Raw genomic sequence first — 12,587 nt, 5'->3', positions numbered from 1 at the left:
TGGTTGACACAACTTTGCAACATCGCCTGGACGATGGGGACACTACGTCTGGACTGGCAGAATGGGGTGGTGGTTCCCCTTTTGAAGAAGGGGGACCAGAGAGTGTGTTCCAACAACAAGATAATTACACTTCTCAGCCTCACTGGTAAGGTCTACAAGTGCTTTGTGGACTTGGAGAAGGCATTTGATCGTGTTCCTTGGGGACCTGTGGGGAGTGCTTTGGGAGTATGGTGTATCGTACAGTCTCTTTCTGGGCTGTGATATCCCTGTGCCAGATTTTGATCCACATTCCCAGCAGTTGTTTCCAGTGGGAGTTGGACTCCGCCAAGGCTGCCCTTTGTCACCCATTCTGCTCATAACTTCTTGGACGGAATTTCTAGGCAGAGTCTCGGTAAGGAAGGGTCTGGTTTGGAAGCCTCATCATTACATCTCGGCTTTTTGCAAATGATGATGTGCTAATGGCTTCCATAAGCTGTAATCTTCAGCTGTCACAGGAGCAGTTTGGGTGTGAAGTGGCCGGGATGAAGACCAGCACCTCTAAGTCAGAGACCATGGTTCTCAGCCGGAAAAGGGTGGCATGCTCCTTTCGGGTTGGTGATGACATCCTGCCCCATGTGGAGGAGTTCAAGTATCTCTGGGTCTTGTTCACGAGTGATGGTATGATAAAGCGGAAGATTGACAGACGGATCGGTGAAACGCCTGCCATCATGCGGACCATGTACCAGTCCGTCATAGTGAAGACTGAGCTGAGCCAAAAGGGAAAATCTCTTGATTTACCGGTCGATCTACGTTCCTATCCTCACCTATGGTCATAAACAGTGGGTCAAGCGGCTGAAATGAGTTTTCCTAGGCAGGGTGGCCGGGAGATAGGGTGAGAAGCTCGGTTATCAGGGAGGTATTCAGTGTAGAACCGCTGCTCTTCCGCATTGAGAGCAGCCAGTTGAGGTGGCTAGGGCATCTGATAAGGATGCCACCTCCATCGGCAAGAGCCCCCGGGAACGACCCAGGACATCCTGGAGAGACTATGTCTCTAGGCTGACCTGGGAACACCTCGGGATCCCATTGGATGAGCCGGATGAAGTGGCAGGGGACAAGAAGATCTGGCCTTCCTTGCTGCAGTTGCTGCAACTACGACCCCATCACGGATGAGCGGAAAAAATGGATGGATGGACATTGACATTATTATGAAATGAAATGAAATGAAATGAAATGATCTGCATTTATATAGCGCTTTTCAAGTCAATGACTTCCCAAAGCGCTTTACAATGTGCTCTACATTTCCCAATAGCGGCCTTGCAGCCATGTAAGGCGCTAACCTGCTTATTGGGGGTATTAGGGGTTCAATGTCTTACCCAAGGACACTTCGACATGTAACACGGACGAGCCGGGATTCGAACTGGGATCCCTTGATCCCAAAACGAGCGCTCTACCCCCTGAGCTACTGCCGCCCCTATTACAAGATACTAAGGAGCATCTTTCCTTTGTATACTATGATTTACAGGGGTACTTTTTCCAAACACTAAGATGTAGTCGTGTGGGCATTCACAATGACAACATAATTCTGCCACACAAGTGGATTTCCTATTTGCAACTGGTTCAGACAGGCAAGAAGTTTGTGTGATGTTTTGACTGACACACGCACAGCTGACAAAATGCGTGATACAAGTGCAGCTGAGATATCATAACAAACTTAAGGAATTTGGTTGTAAAACAAAGCAGAAACAGAACTCACGTGCTAAGCATATAATTGTCTCTGAAAAGTCAGCAAAAGAGTTTTTATGGCTGATCATGGGAGCCTGCACTTTGCCTTTCCTTTCATCTGGGGGTTTCCATTACAAGCACATTACAGTAATACCTTCTGCAATCATCCAGATATTCGCACCTCGCAATTATATTGCAGGTGCAATATTTGTCCAGCAATAGATATACTCTTAGTCTTCAAAAAATGCAATCAGGGCTAGGCAACAAATCAAATTAATATGATTATCATTTCAAAGAACAACATTATATATATACACCGGTATTTGCTTTATCATTAAATTAAGTTAAGGGTTCGATTTTAATACAAAAAAACTGGAGTTAAATTTAAACTAAAGTCTTTAAGTAGAGAATAATGACATTAGGGCAGTTCTCCACATACTATGACTAGATATTGTTTTGTCAAAACGGAATTTTCTTTTACAAAGAGAAAAAAAAAATAAGACGGGCTGACAGTTAAAAATTTAAGCTGTGTAACCTTTTTTTTAATATCGTATTGATTCATTAGTGCTATAGAGCAGTGGTTGGCAACCAGAGAACCCGGATTGCGGCGGTGAGCGTGCCGAATATTGACGATTAGGCAATCAGTATTGTAAATATCAAAGGAATACGTATTTGATTTTATCTCATCGTCACGCTATCTTCACTCATGATGCCACACTGTGCAACATTGTGATGGAGCATTATGGGAAAGAGTTCAGCTAAAACGACATTGTATAACGTGACGCGAGTAAGAATAGTGTGATGATGAGATCAAATCTAATGCCTTTACCTGTGTCATGTAAATCCCTAGTGGTCTGGTGATTTCACAGTGGATTTGGGTGAATTGTTATTTTCATTATCAATAATGTTGTGATTTGGACGGGACGTGAGAATATAGTCAGATATTAAACTGGTCCGTGATACAGAAATTGTTGCAGACCACTGCTAAATAAGTAAAATAATTTCTTTCGGGGACCATGTTCAAAGACACACATGCCCAAAGAACTGCATATGTTTTTAATTAATGTCACAATTATAAACCCATCTTTAATCAGTAAAATTATTTTATCGACCATCAACGAAGCCTCTTGTGATTAAGGGCTATATGACTTGACTGGACTTTACTTGCCCACCAACCCACCTCCTCCCAGAGTTGTGTTTCTACCTGTCCTTGTATAAAATAGGCTGCTCCCTGTGGTGAGTTTGGGAAGGGAATTTGTTGTCCAGGAATCATCATCACTTGGGAGGCAGGGGCAGGCTGGTAGACATGGCTGGGAGTTACAGACCGAGGGGCATTACTGGTTGGAATACCTCGAGGCCCGCTGCTGGGAGGCAAACTGGTTCTGTTGGTATAGTAGGTCTGGAAGGAAGCAAATTCAAGGAAAGAAAGGGGGCAGAAAGAAAGGATAGAGATAAAGAACAAAATCAGGAGAAAAACAATACAGAGCAATGTTCTATGGTGGGGGGGGGATTTTGTAAGGTTTATTGTTCTATATTCTTTATCAATTATCGGTCAAATTATAATACGCTACAAAGCCAAGGGGCCGAGACACTTGCTCTCAGCCAAGAGACTGAGTCAAGGTCCCAGCCACAGAGCCAAGCAGCGATCAGTGCGAATGCACCGTTACCGGAGGTACTGCAATACCGGGCCGATGCGTGGAGTGGACAGAGCAAGCTCTTATTCCATCTCCCGATTGCAAAAATCAAACTTACAGCATTGCTGTATTTTGGGGATGAGGTGTGGCTTTTAGTACACAAATTCAGAACCAGACTTCTTGATCATGGTATCCCCCTTGCCAGGTAAGTAGGTAGCAAAGTAAAACAAAAATAATTGAGAAATTGTCAACAAAAGAGGAACTCAGTTATTAAAACTATCACAAGGCCAAGTATAGTACAGGGCTTCCTCAGACTTATTACTGCGTAGTTGGTTCATTTATTTGTCAATTGACGGTATGAAGATGGAAAGCAAGCTTCTCATTGATAGTCTACAGCTGACTTTGGAGTGACTGCTATGGTCATCAAAATGAAATCAAGCGAGAAAATTTAAACAGTCACAGCTGTAAATTTACATCCTTTGAGCTTTTGATACTACTGTAGGTTGTACAGCACTTAAGTTATGCAAGGTTGACAGATACATTTTCATGTGAATGCCATTTATGTTTTATATATATATATATATATATATATTATATATAGATATAAAAAATGTATGTTATATTATACGGGGGTTGATAATGATTAAGATATGTTATTAGTCTTCATCTGCCAAAATTATAGATTTATTGTACATTTATTTGCTGACTCAGTTTGGGGTTGATTATTTACTTATTTATCGTACTTAGAGAAGAGGAAAACAAATATTTTTCCCGGCCAATCTAAATACAGACAACAATAGCTCTTTATCTTACTGTATGTATAACGTAACAGTTCCACTCGCCTGTTGCCCGCATACTTTTGTACTTTTATGAACAGATGGCTATATTTTTGGGGGAAGACTATAAACAAAAATTTTATAAATTTGTTTCGCTTTAGACGAGTGAAAAAAGAAACTTTAGATATCACACACATATTTTCAGCCTTGAATGTGAGCACGGCACTTATGCTGGAGTTATTTGATTTTAGTATTTACTTTTAGTATGTGCTTAACCAACTGTACGTGTGATTTTTTTAATCCTAGTTAAAAGTATTTTGGTTATTTTATCTCTGTATTGAGAAAATGTAAGAGAGTCATTTTTGATGAAATGTTAGAGAGATCAAAGTTTCTGTAGGAATGGACCATATATACTGCTTAGGAGTCTGAGCTATCAATCAGGATGAAGAAAACTCGCATAATCCTACCTGTCTAGGTTGGGGCGCTGTGTTCATTTGCAGCGGAGGTGGGGTGGTAAACACAACCGAAGAGGGAGGCCCAGGGGAAAAAGAGGGCTGCAAATGACAGAATGAAATATCACCAAGAGAAAAGAGTAACACATGACAGGAGAAACAAGAGTAAAAAGGGCCAAGTAGAGGCGATCAACCTTCATAAATTGAAGTAAAGTGTGCCAACAATTAAATCCTCAGACTGCACAGAAGTAAAAACTTTTAACATGCTCATGGATGTCTGTCACAGTGCGTTATTACAGGGTTTGCAAACTTTTTCCATGGTGATATTTAAGCACCTTTTAAGGACTTTCAAGGCCAATTTATCAATTTCCCCAGTACCATTATAAAAAGTCAAGTAATCATTTATTTTGCAGAGCGACAATTATATCTGTGATTTACATATGCGATTAGAATCTTGCGTGTGGATTGATTTATCAAGACATATGATTAATAGATAGAGTATACTGTAAAAATATTTGTTTTTATGACAAAGCTCCCCCCATAAAAATGTTGTGTAAAAATGACAGTAATATGTAGCTTACATTTTTTAGTTGCAAAAAGTTCTCCCCATTACGATTTACCAGTGGAAAATGTTACCTTAGTTTTTTGGGACCCTCCATCTAGCCAACGTCAGGTTGTTTGACCATGAAACGGATGACCTGGCATTTAATGGGAAACCGCTACATTCTTGATGGTTTTACATTGAGAGTAAAATGTATTTGATCCCTTGCTGATTTTGTTGGTTTCCCCAACTAATTAAAACATTATCATTTGATTCTTTTAATGATAGATGCATTCTAACATGGAGAGACAAAACATTTAAAATAATACAGAAAATAGCTTCAAATAATATACATCAGTTAATATTAATTTCATTAAGGAAATTAAGTATTTTATTCTGCTAGCCAAAAGGACTTAATACTTGGTGACAAAGCCTCTGTTTGAAAGCACAGAGGTCAGACGTTTGTGATAGTTGACCACAAGGTTAGCACACATGCCATGGGGTACTTTGGCCCACTCTTCTTTACAGATCCTCTCTAATTCATTGCGGTTGGAGGGCTGTCGCTTTCCAACTCAGACCTTCAGCTCCTTCGAAAGATTTTCATTTGGATTGAGGTCAGGAGACTGGCTGAGCCACTCAATGAGCCATATCCATATGTTGTTCTTCTTGAGCCACTCCTTTGTTACCTTTGCTGTATGCTTCGGGTCATTGTCATTTTGCAAGACCAAAGCCCATTTTCAGATTCCTGACAGAGGAGAGGTTGTCCCTCAGAACTTTACAGTACATGGTTCCATCCATCCTCCGACTGAAACGATGCAGTAGCTCTTTGCCTTTGGCAGAGAAACAACCCCAGAACATAATGTTTCCACCTCCATGCCTGACCGTGGGCACATTGTTCTAAGGGTCATAGGCAGCATTTTCCTTTCTCCAAACATGAGAAATCAACTCAAGACCCATACGTTAAAAGTGTTGACTGTGGCCCCATCTTCTTTAAGGTCATTCACCAATTCCTGTTGAGTGTTTGCAGCATGATTTCCCAGTTTTCATGATCATTGCCAACCCATGTGTAAAAACCTTCTTTGGAGCACCAGACCGAGGTCTATTGAGGGTCACGTTATACTTCTTAAATTTTCTCACAGTTGCACCAATGGTTTAATTCCTAGTATCTTGCTTATGTTTTTGTAGCCCATTCCAGATTTGTGCTGGTCACCAATTCTGTCTTTGGGGTGCTGAGAGATCTCTTTGGTCTTATCAATGTGGAAGACTTTGGAATCTGTCAGGTGATTGGTATAATATATGCCTTGAATTTAGTTAAGATGTTGATTGGGAGTGTCTAACTGGTCTGTAACATCCAGAATTCCGAATGCATACTAGAAGGACCAAAAACCTATTTCCCTTAAAGAAATCAGAATGAATTAAATATAGTGAATTAAATAAGTTATTTTCTTGATTTTGTTTTACTATTAGTCTCTCTGTGTTATAAGCACGTCTTTAAGTATAGTATAGAATCATAATGTCTGTTGTGGGCAAACAAGCAAAATCAGCGAGGAATAAATATTTTTTACTCTCACTGTATTTTAATCATCGCAGAGATCTGGCCCAATTCAAGGACACCTGATGCTAGTGCGCAGCTAGCCAGCCGCTCTCTAAATTGCTGTCTAACACTGAACGGAGAAGTCCTACGATTTTGTTTTACTTTTATATAATGACAAAAAAACATTCATTCAAATGCAATGATGTGTTGTGTGTTATTAATTGTAGATATATAGTTCTTGTTTTGTTACAGTCATATACTCTCAGTTGCGAATGACGTTATCTCAAGGTTAGTTTAACCCTTGGGGGCTTTTATAAAGGTGCAACGCTCCTTTGCAGATTTTCACTTTTGGCCAGTTGTTCTGGTCCCCATTGATGGCAAAAACCAAGGGATATCTGTGTTATATGTCTGTGGCTTGTTCAATCAAGATTAGCCTCCTCTGATGCTGTAATTTTTTTCTTGTTTTAACAAAATACCTTTTCGAAAACATGGTGAAAAGGCTTACTGAACAAGCTAAATAAGCCAATATTTAAAAATGCAACTCACATCTTTAAACTGTAGTTGAAAGACCTTTAACAATACATAGTCTGTTTCTACCATACCAATAGTATCTTACCTGTGAAAGGCCAGGGGATATGGTAGGATGGGGAATGGGGGAGGGTCCTGTTACAGGCTGTGGTGCTGTATTCATTTCATGGAGTTCAGCATTGGGAGGGAGGTCTGTATCTCTGTAGAAATCTTAAGAAAAGAACATAAAATTAATTTTAAAAATATGAAATTATGTATCCAAGCTTAGAATACTTACACTTATGAATTGGTAAAAGGCTGCAATTTTAAGATGTTCTTCCTAAAGACACAGAAAATCAGAAGTGGGTAGTTACATTTACTTGAATAGGTTTTGGGTTATTTTGTTCTTTTGGGAGTTTTTTATATCACTGTATTTTACGTGAGTATATTTGTGTAGAAGAAACAGAACTCCTACTCTGCTACATTGGGCTTTATTGGGCCCTTTACTTAAGTAAGTCTACGCGTTTGCAAAGGACTCAACACACATCCTTGGAAGAAGCCAGTGCTCAGTGTTAAAGTGAAAGATAAGTGGTGGCCAAGTTTCACAGACTGTGGGCGGTAAGAAAGAGTCCATCATCCAGTGGCAGATGGCAGGAGAGATTTTCTCAAACAGGATCTCCAGTGTAAACAATGGTTCAGTACACTAGTATTAGAATTATTTGGTTTATTGGCAAGCCCCTTAGTAAAGTCACTTGGAAGATGCATGCATGTCTACGCTTACTCACATGGAAACAAAGAAAGATATTTTTGTGGATGCAAGTTTTTTGTTTACATGGCTAAGTTACATAATTCCATTTTACAGCCATCATTAGCAACAACAGTAACAAATGTTAATGTGTGAACAATTTGTGATAAAATTTAAATGTCAACCCAACAACACTTAGCATGTACATGACCATTCAGAGCACTGGGTTGGCAACAATGCTATATCCAAGCTGCACGTGTACGAAATTGCGCACTGGCCCGACCTCAGCGAATCGGTAACCACAATATTAGATTTTGAACCAAATATAATTCAAAGCATGTTTGATACCCCTTTAAAGTACCGTTAATTCCGGACTTCGAGACTTTGGTTACAAGCTTTCAATAATGCGGCTAATTAAGACATTTTTTCTAATGGCCTCGAGGGGCGCCAGAAAAATGAAGGGAGGAGTGAGACAAGTGGAATACATGAGTCGAGGAAGACGCAAGTTTAATGTAACTTTGCACTTGAATAAAATTAGCATTTTTTAGTTGAATTCCACCACTAAATACAACATGAGTGTGGATGTTTAAATGACGTGCCAGGCGGATATATATATAGCATCTAATAAATTCCCGGTGTATATTTACATGTGCGTGTGCTAGATGACTCACGACATCGCCAAAAAGGCAGAAAGCCAATTCTACAGCTTCTGGATGACAGACGTGTTTAATCACGTGCTTTTTATGCTATTTGATCCATACCTGCAGAACTAGCCGCTTCACAGCCACACTTTGCATTACAATAAAAATACAACTCATCTTTTCTGATATAAAGGCTTGTTATCAATTTATATACTCATATTGTTGTGTACACAACTGATTAGTTGCACTATTTTAGCATGCAGAACTATCAAGACACTCTCTTGCATTCTGGAACACAAGACAGCAACATCACCATCATATCATGCTGGTTGTATATCATTTCATGAAGCACATTTGGCTTAGAGCAGCAGTGGGCAAACGACAGCCCACAGGCACACGCAGGCTTTTTCATCTGGCCCGCCAAACAAAAATGGTCAAAATATAATGATTATATGTGTATATATATATATATATATATATATATATATATATATATATATATTAAAGAGTACTTTGTTCAATATTTACAACTTTCTCATGATGTTTCATTCACAAATCTGGTCCTTAATTTATACATCTCAATTGAACAGCAGTAAAGTGCATCTATCAAATAGTCTGTGGTTGGTAATCTGTGGTCTGTACAGCCCATTGAGACTACTAAATATTACACATTGTCCCTTTGAAAATAGGGACTTAATATATTATTTGCTCTCATTCTAAAAAGAAAAAACATATATATAGTAATACTATGACACAAAAATACCACTACAGAAATTACACAAAAATTTGACTGAGCAATACTACAAAAATTCGTCTACAGAAATTCAACAAAAATCTGACTACGGAGCTACTACAAAGATAGACACATGCAACTAAAGAAGATACTACATAACTACTACAGAAATACTACAAAATACTACAATAATATCACTATGGAAACAACCCAAAAATACTACTACAGTAATACTACAAAAACCTGAAAAACGAAATACTAAAACACAATTACAGTACAACGAAAATACAATATAAATCCAACTACATCACTCCCACAAAAATACAACAAAATACAACTAAAATATTACTAAATACAACTACAATAATTATATTAAAATAAATATAAAAAATCTATTACTTTGCTTAATACTAAAATACAACTACAGTAGTACTACAAAAATATTACAACATAAATACTACAACAGTTTTACTACGGGAACACAACAAAAAATACTATTGAAAAACTACAGTAATACTAATAAAAATATATATAAATTCCTAAAGCAGGGACACAATATATGATTTTGCTTCGCATGTGTTTCAAAACCAGTTTGATGAAACTAATATACTTAAAACCGCAGATGGGTAGTAATGAGTTACATTTACTTGAGTAAATTTTGGGACTTTTAAGAGCATTTTAAATCACTTTATTTTACTTGAGTGGGTTTGTGAAGAAGAAACTGTACGCTTATTCCACAAAATTGGGCTGCGTTGAGCCCGTTACTTAAATCCCTTCCACGTAAGTACTCGTCTGTCTGTCTCTGCTAAGACGCATTTATTTAGTCAGAGACCTTGTTTCTTTTATTTAGATTTGACCAGGGACCCAAATGACCACCAGGTGGCACTTTTGAGGCGAGTTGTGAACGTTGATTTTTTTTTTTTTTACTGTACTGTATGCGCAGTGCATATAGCTGTAGCCTCACATATATTCCCAAACAAACGGTTGGTGTATAAAGATTTACAATAACAGAGACTTATAATGTATTCTTGATTTGATGATTTGGTGTATGGTTGTACTTTAAAAATTGGAAAAAAAAGAAAAATATATAACTTTGCGGGCAGCACGGCGGCGCAGTGGTTAGCGCTTGTGCGGCACAGTTCATGTCATGGGAACCTGTCGTGGGTTCAAATCCAGCTCCAGACTTCCTGTGCGGAGTTTGTATGTTCTCCCCGTGCTTGCGTGGGTTTCCTCCGGGCACTCCGGTTTCCTCCCACGTTCCAAAAAACATGCATTTCAGGAGGATTGGCCGGTCCAAATTGTCCCTAGGTGTGAATGAGCGAATGAGTTGTCTGTCCCTGTGTGCCCTGCGATTGGTTGGCAACCAGTTCAGGGTGTCCCCTGCCCACTGCCCGGAGATGGCTGGGATGGGCTCCAGCCCCCCCGCAACCCTAATGAGGATAAGCGGTACGGCTAATGAGATGAGATATAACTTTGCTACAGTTACTCAGTGCTTGAGTACTTTTTTCCTAAGCACTATTTTATTTATATTACACTAATTATTTGGATTGGGCATCGCAGTGATTAGCGCTTGTGAAGCACAGTTCTGAGGTCATGAGATCAAAGCTTCCTGTGTGGAGTTTGCAAGTTCTCCCCGTGCTTGTGTGGGTTTCCTCCGGGCACTCCAGTTTCCTCCCACATTCCAAAAACATGCATGTCAAGTTAATTGGCCGGTCAAAATTGTCCCTAGGTGTGAATGAGTGAGTGGATGGTTGTCTGTCTCTGTGTGCCCTGCAACTAGATGGCAACCAGTTCAGAGTGTCCACTGCCCGAAGACAGCAGGGATGGGCTCCAGCACCTCTGTGACCCTACTGAGGATCAGCGGTGCAGATAATGGATGGATGGATGATAATCATTTGGATTGCTACTTTTTACTTCTATTTGAGTAATATTATTTTGAAGTAACAGTACTTTGAGTAAAGTACGATTTATGGATACTCTACCCACCCGTTTCAAACTAATATAAAAATAAATATAACATTTAGATGCCAGTACATATATTATTTCATGAAGGGGGGAAATAAATAGATCCCTAGGAGGACAGGCCCAATTGTTTTAAACCAATGCGGCTAACCACTCAAAATAGTTTTCCACTCCTTGTGTGTCGTCATCTGGATATTCAAGTCATGTGACATATAAAGTCCACACTGCTCCTAAGTCGGAAATTGATTTTAATTAATCATGTTCATCTAGTGCGGCTTACTAAAAACATAAACATGGTTTCCAAAAACAACCCAACAACTTCAATCACGTGGGACGCAACAACAGTGATTTGTCAATCGTTCCAAAACGAGCTCCATGTTCTGTGGACAGTAAACAAGATACACATTCGCCAGGGAACACGTCACGAGGTTTTTTCACACACTTATCATTCCACGTCGAATTTTTAAGCGTCGGCTTTGGTGCCTAGAAGTTAATCTAATAGCAAGAAAACAGCACATTGGAGTATTGGCATCGCCAACTTCATGCTAGCTTCCATACAAGCTAATCCCTAAATACACAGGAGCTCTACTGATAACAAGCGATTTTAACACCCACTACAATTAGAACCATTACGGTTGTACACTTAGACGTATCCCCGGAGAACACATCCGTTTTTATTTACCAAAGTCATTGAATAAATGTTAATAAATAAACAAATGAATACAAATAACTCATAACCCGTTTCATTACCTTTCTCTCCTTGAGTCCGCAAAGCCGGACGGACGTGAAAGTCTACCCGGAAGCCGGTACCGAGATAATTCCGGCCAAATCCCGTCACGTGGAACAAGTTCTCGGTCGTAAAACGAAATTGGGTCAACGACCCACTGCAGTCTTGGGTTAAACTTCGGAAAAACGTCCCAACTTTTCCTTAATCGCTGATCTTAAAAACAAACTGGAACTTTTGTTTTAAGGACCATCTTTGTACTTGTACTTGAAATGTGTGTTAAAAGGGTATTTCATTTTTCTACTGCTTGGACCAATTTCAGAGCAGTCATCATAGTTAAAGTAAAATTAATATATTTTAGGGGAGATTTTCTGTTTTTTAACAACACTGCAATGGGTCATTTTGACCCGAGGTCAACAGGAGTGTTGAAGGGATATTGTGTATTAAATCGAGTCTCATCGTGTTGAAAAAAAATACATCAATACAGCCCTGTTGTGTAATATTCGGCCACTAGATGGCACTGTCTTGTCAAGTCTTGTTTATTTGTCTCATCTCATAAGCTGCACCGCTTATCCTCAGTAGGGTCACGGGGGTGCTGGAGCCCATCCCAGCAATCATCGGGCAGTGGGCAGGGGAC

The 12,587-nt window shown here is 39.5% G+C and overlaps 1 protein-coding gene and 1 pseudogene across 2 annotated transcripts in view; both read right to left on the bottom strand.

Moving 5' to 3' along the window:
* Positions 1–12,084, bottom strand: part of eif4g1b (eukaryotic translation initiation factor 4 gamma, 1b) — a 50,980-nt gene extending 38,896 nt beyond the window's left edge. For both annotated transcript variants that reach the window (XM_088345083.1, XM_088345084.1), the window contains exons 1-5: positions 11,977–12,084; positions 7,444–7,485; positions 7,255–7,376; positions 4,579–4,665; positions 2,906–3,100 (exon numbers count right to left, since the gene is read on the bottom strand). In XM_088345083.1, the coding sequence (XP_088201209.1) occupies positions 2,906–3,100; positions 4,579–4,665; positions 7,255–7,329 (357 nt within the window). In that variant the 5' untranslated portion in view covers positions 7,330–7,376; positions 7,444–7,485; positions 11,977–12,084. The remainder of the gene's footprint in view (positions 1–2,905; positions 3,101–4,578; positions 4,666–7,254; positions 7,377–7,443; positions 7,486–11,976) is intronic.
* On the bottom strand, positions 3,352–3,475 carry LOC148358498 (U2 spliceosomal RNA; annotated as a pseudogene).
* Positions 12,085–12,587: the final 503 nt, after the last annotated feature.

The sequence above is a fragment of the Urocampus carinirostris genome, chromosome 10 (assembly GCF_059441175.1).
Source record: "Urocampus carinirostris isolate Australia breed hairy pipefish chromosome 10, RoL_Ucar_1.0, whole genome shotgun sequence".
NCBI lineage: Eukaryota > Metazoa > Chordata > Actinopteri > Syngnathiformes > Syngnathidae > Urocampus > Urocampus carinirostris.
Note: the sequence above shows the minus strand (reverse complement) of the source record. Positions and strands in the feature narration are given on the sequence as shown.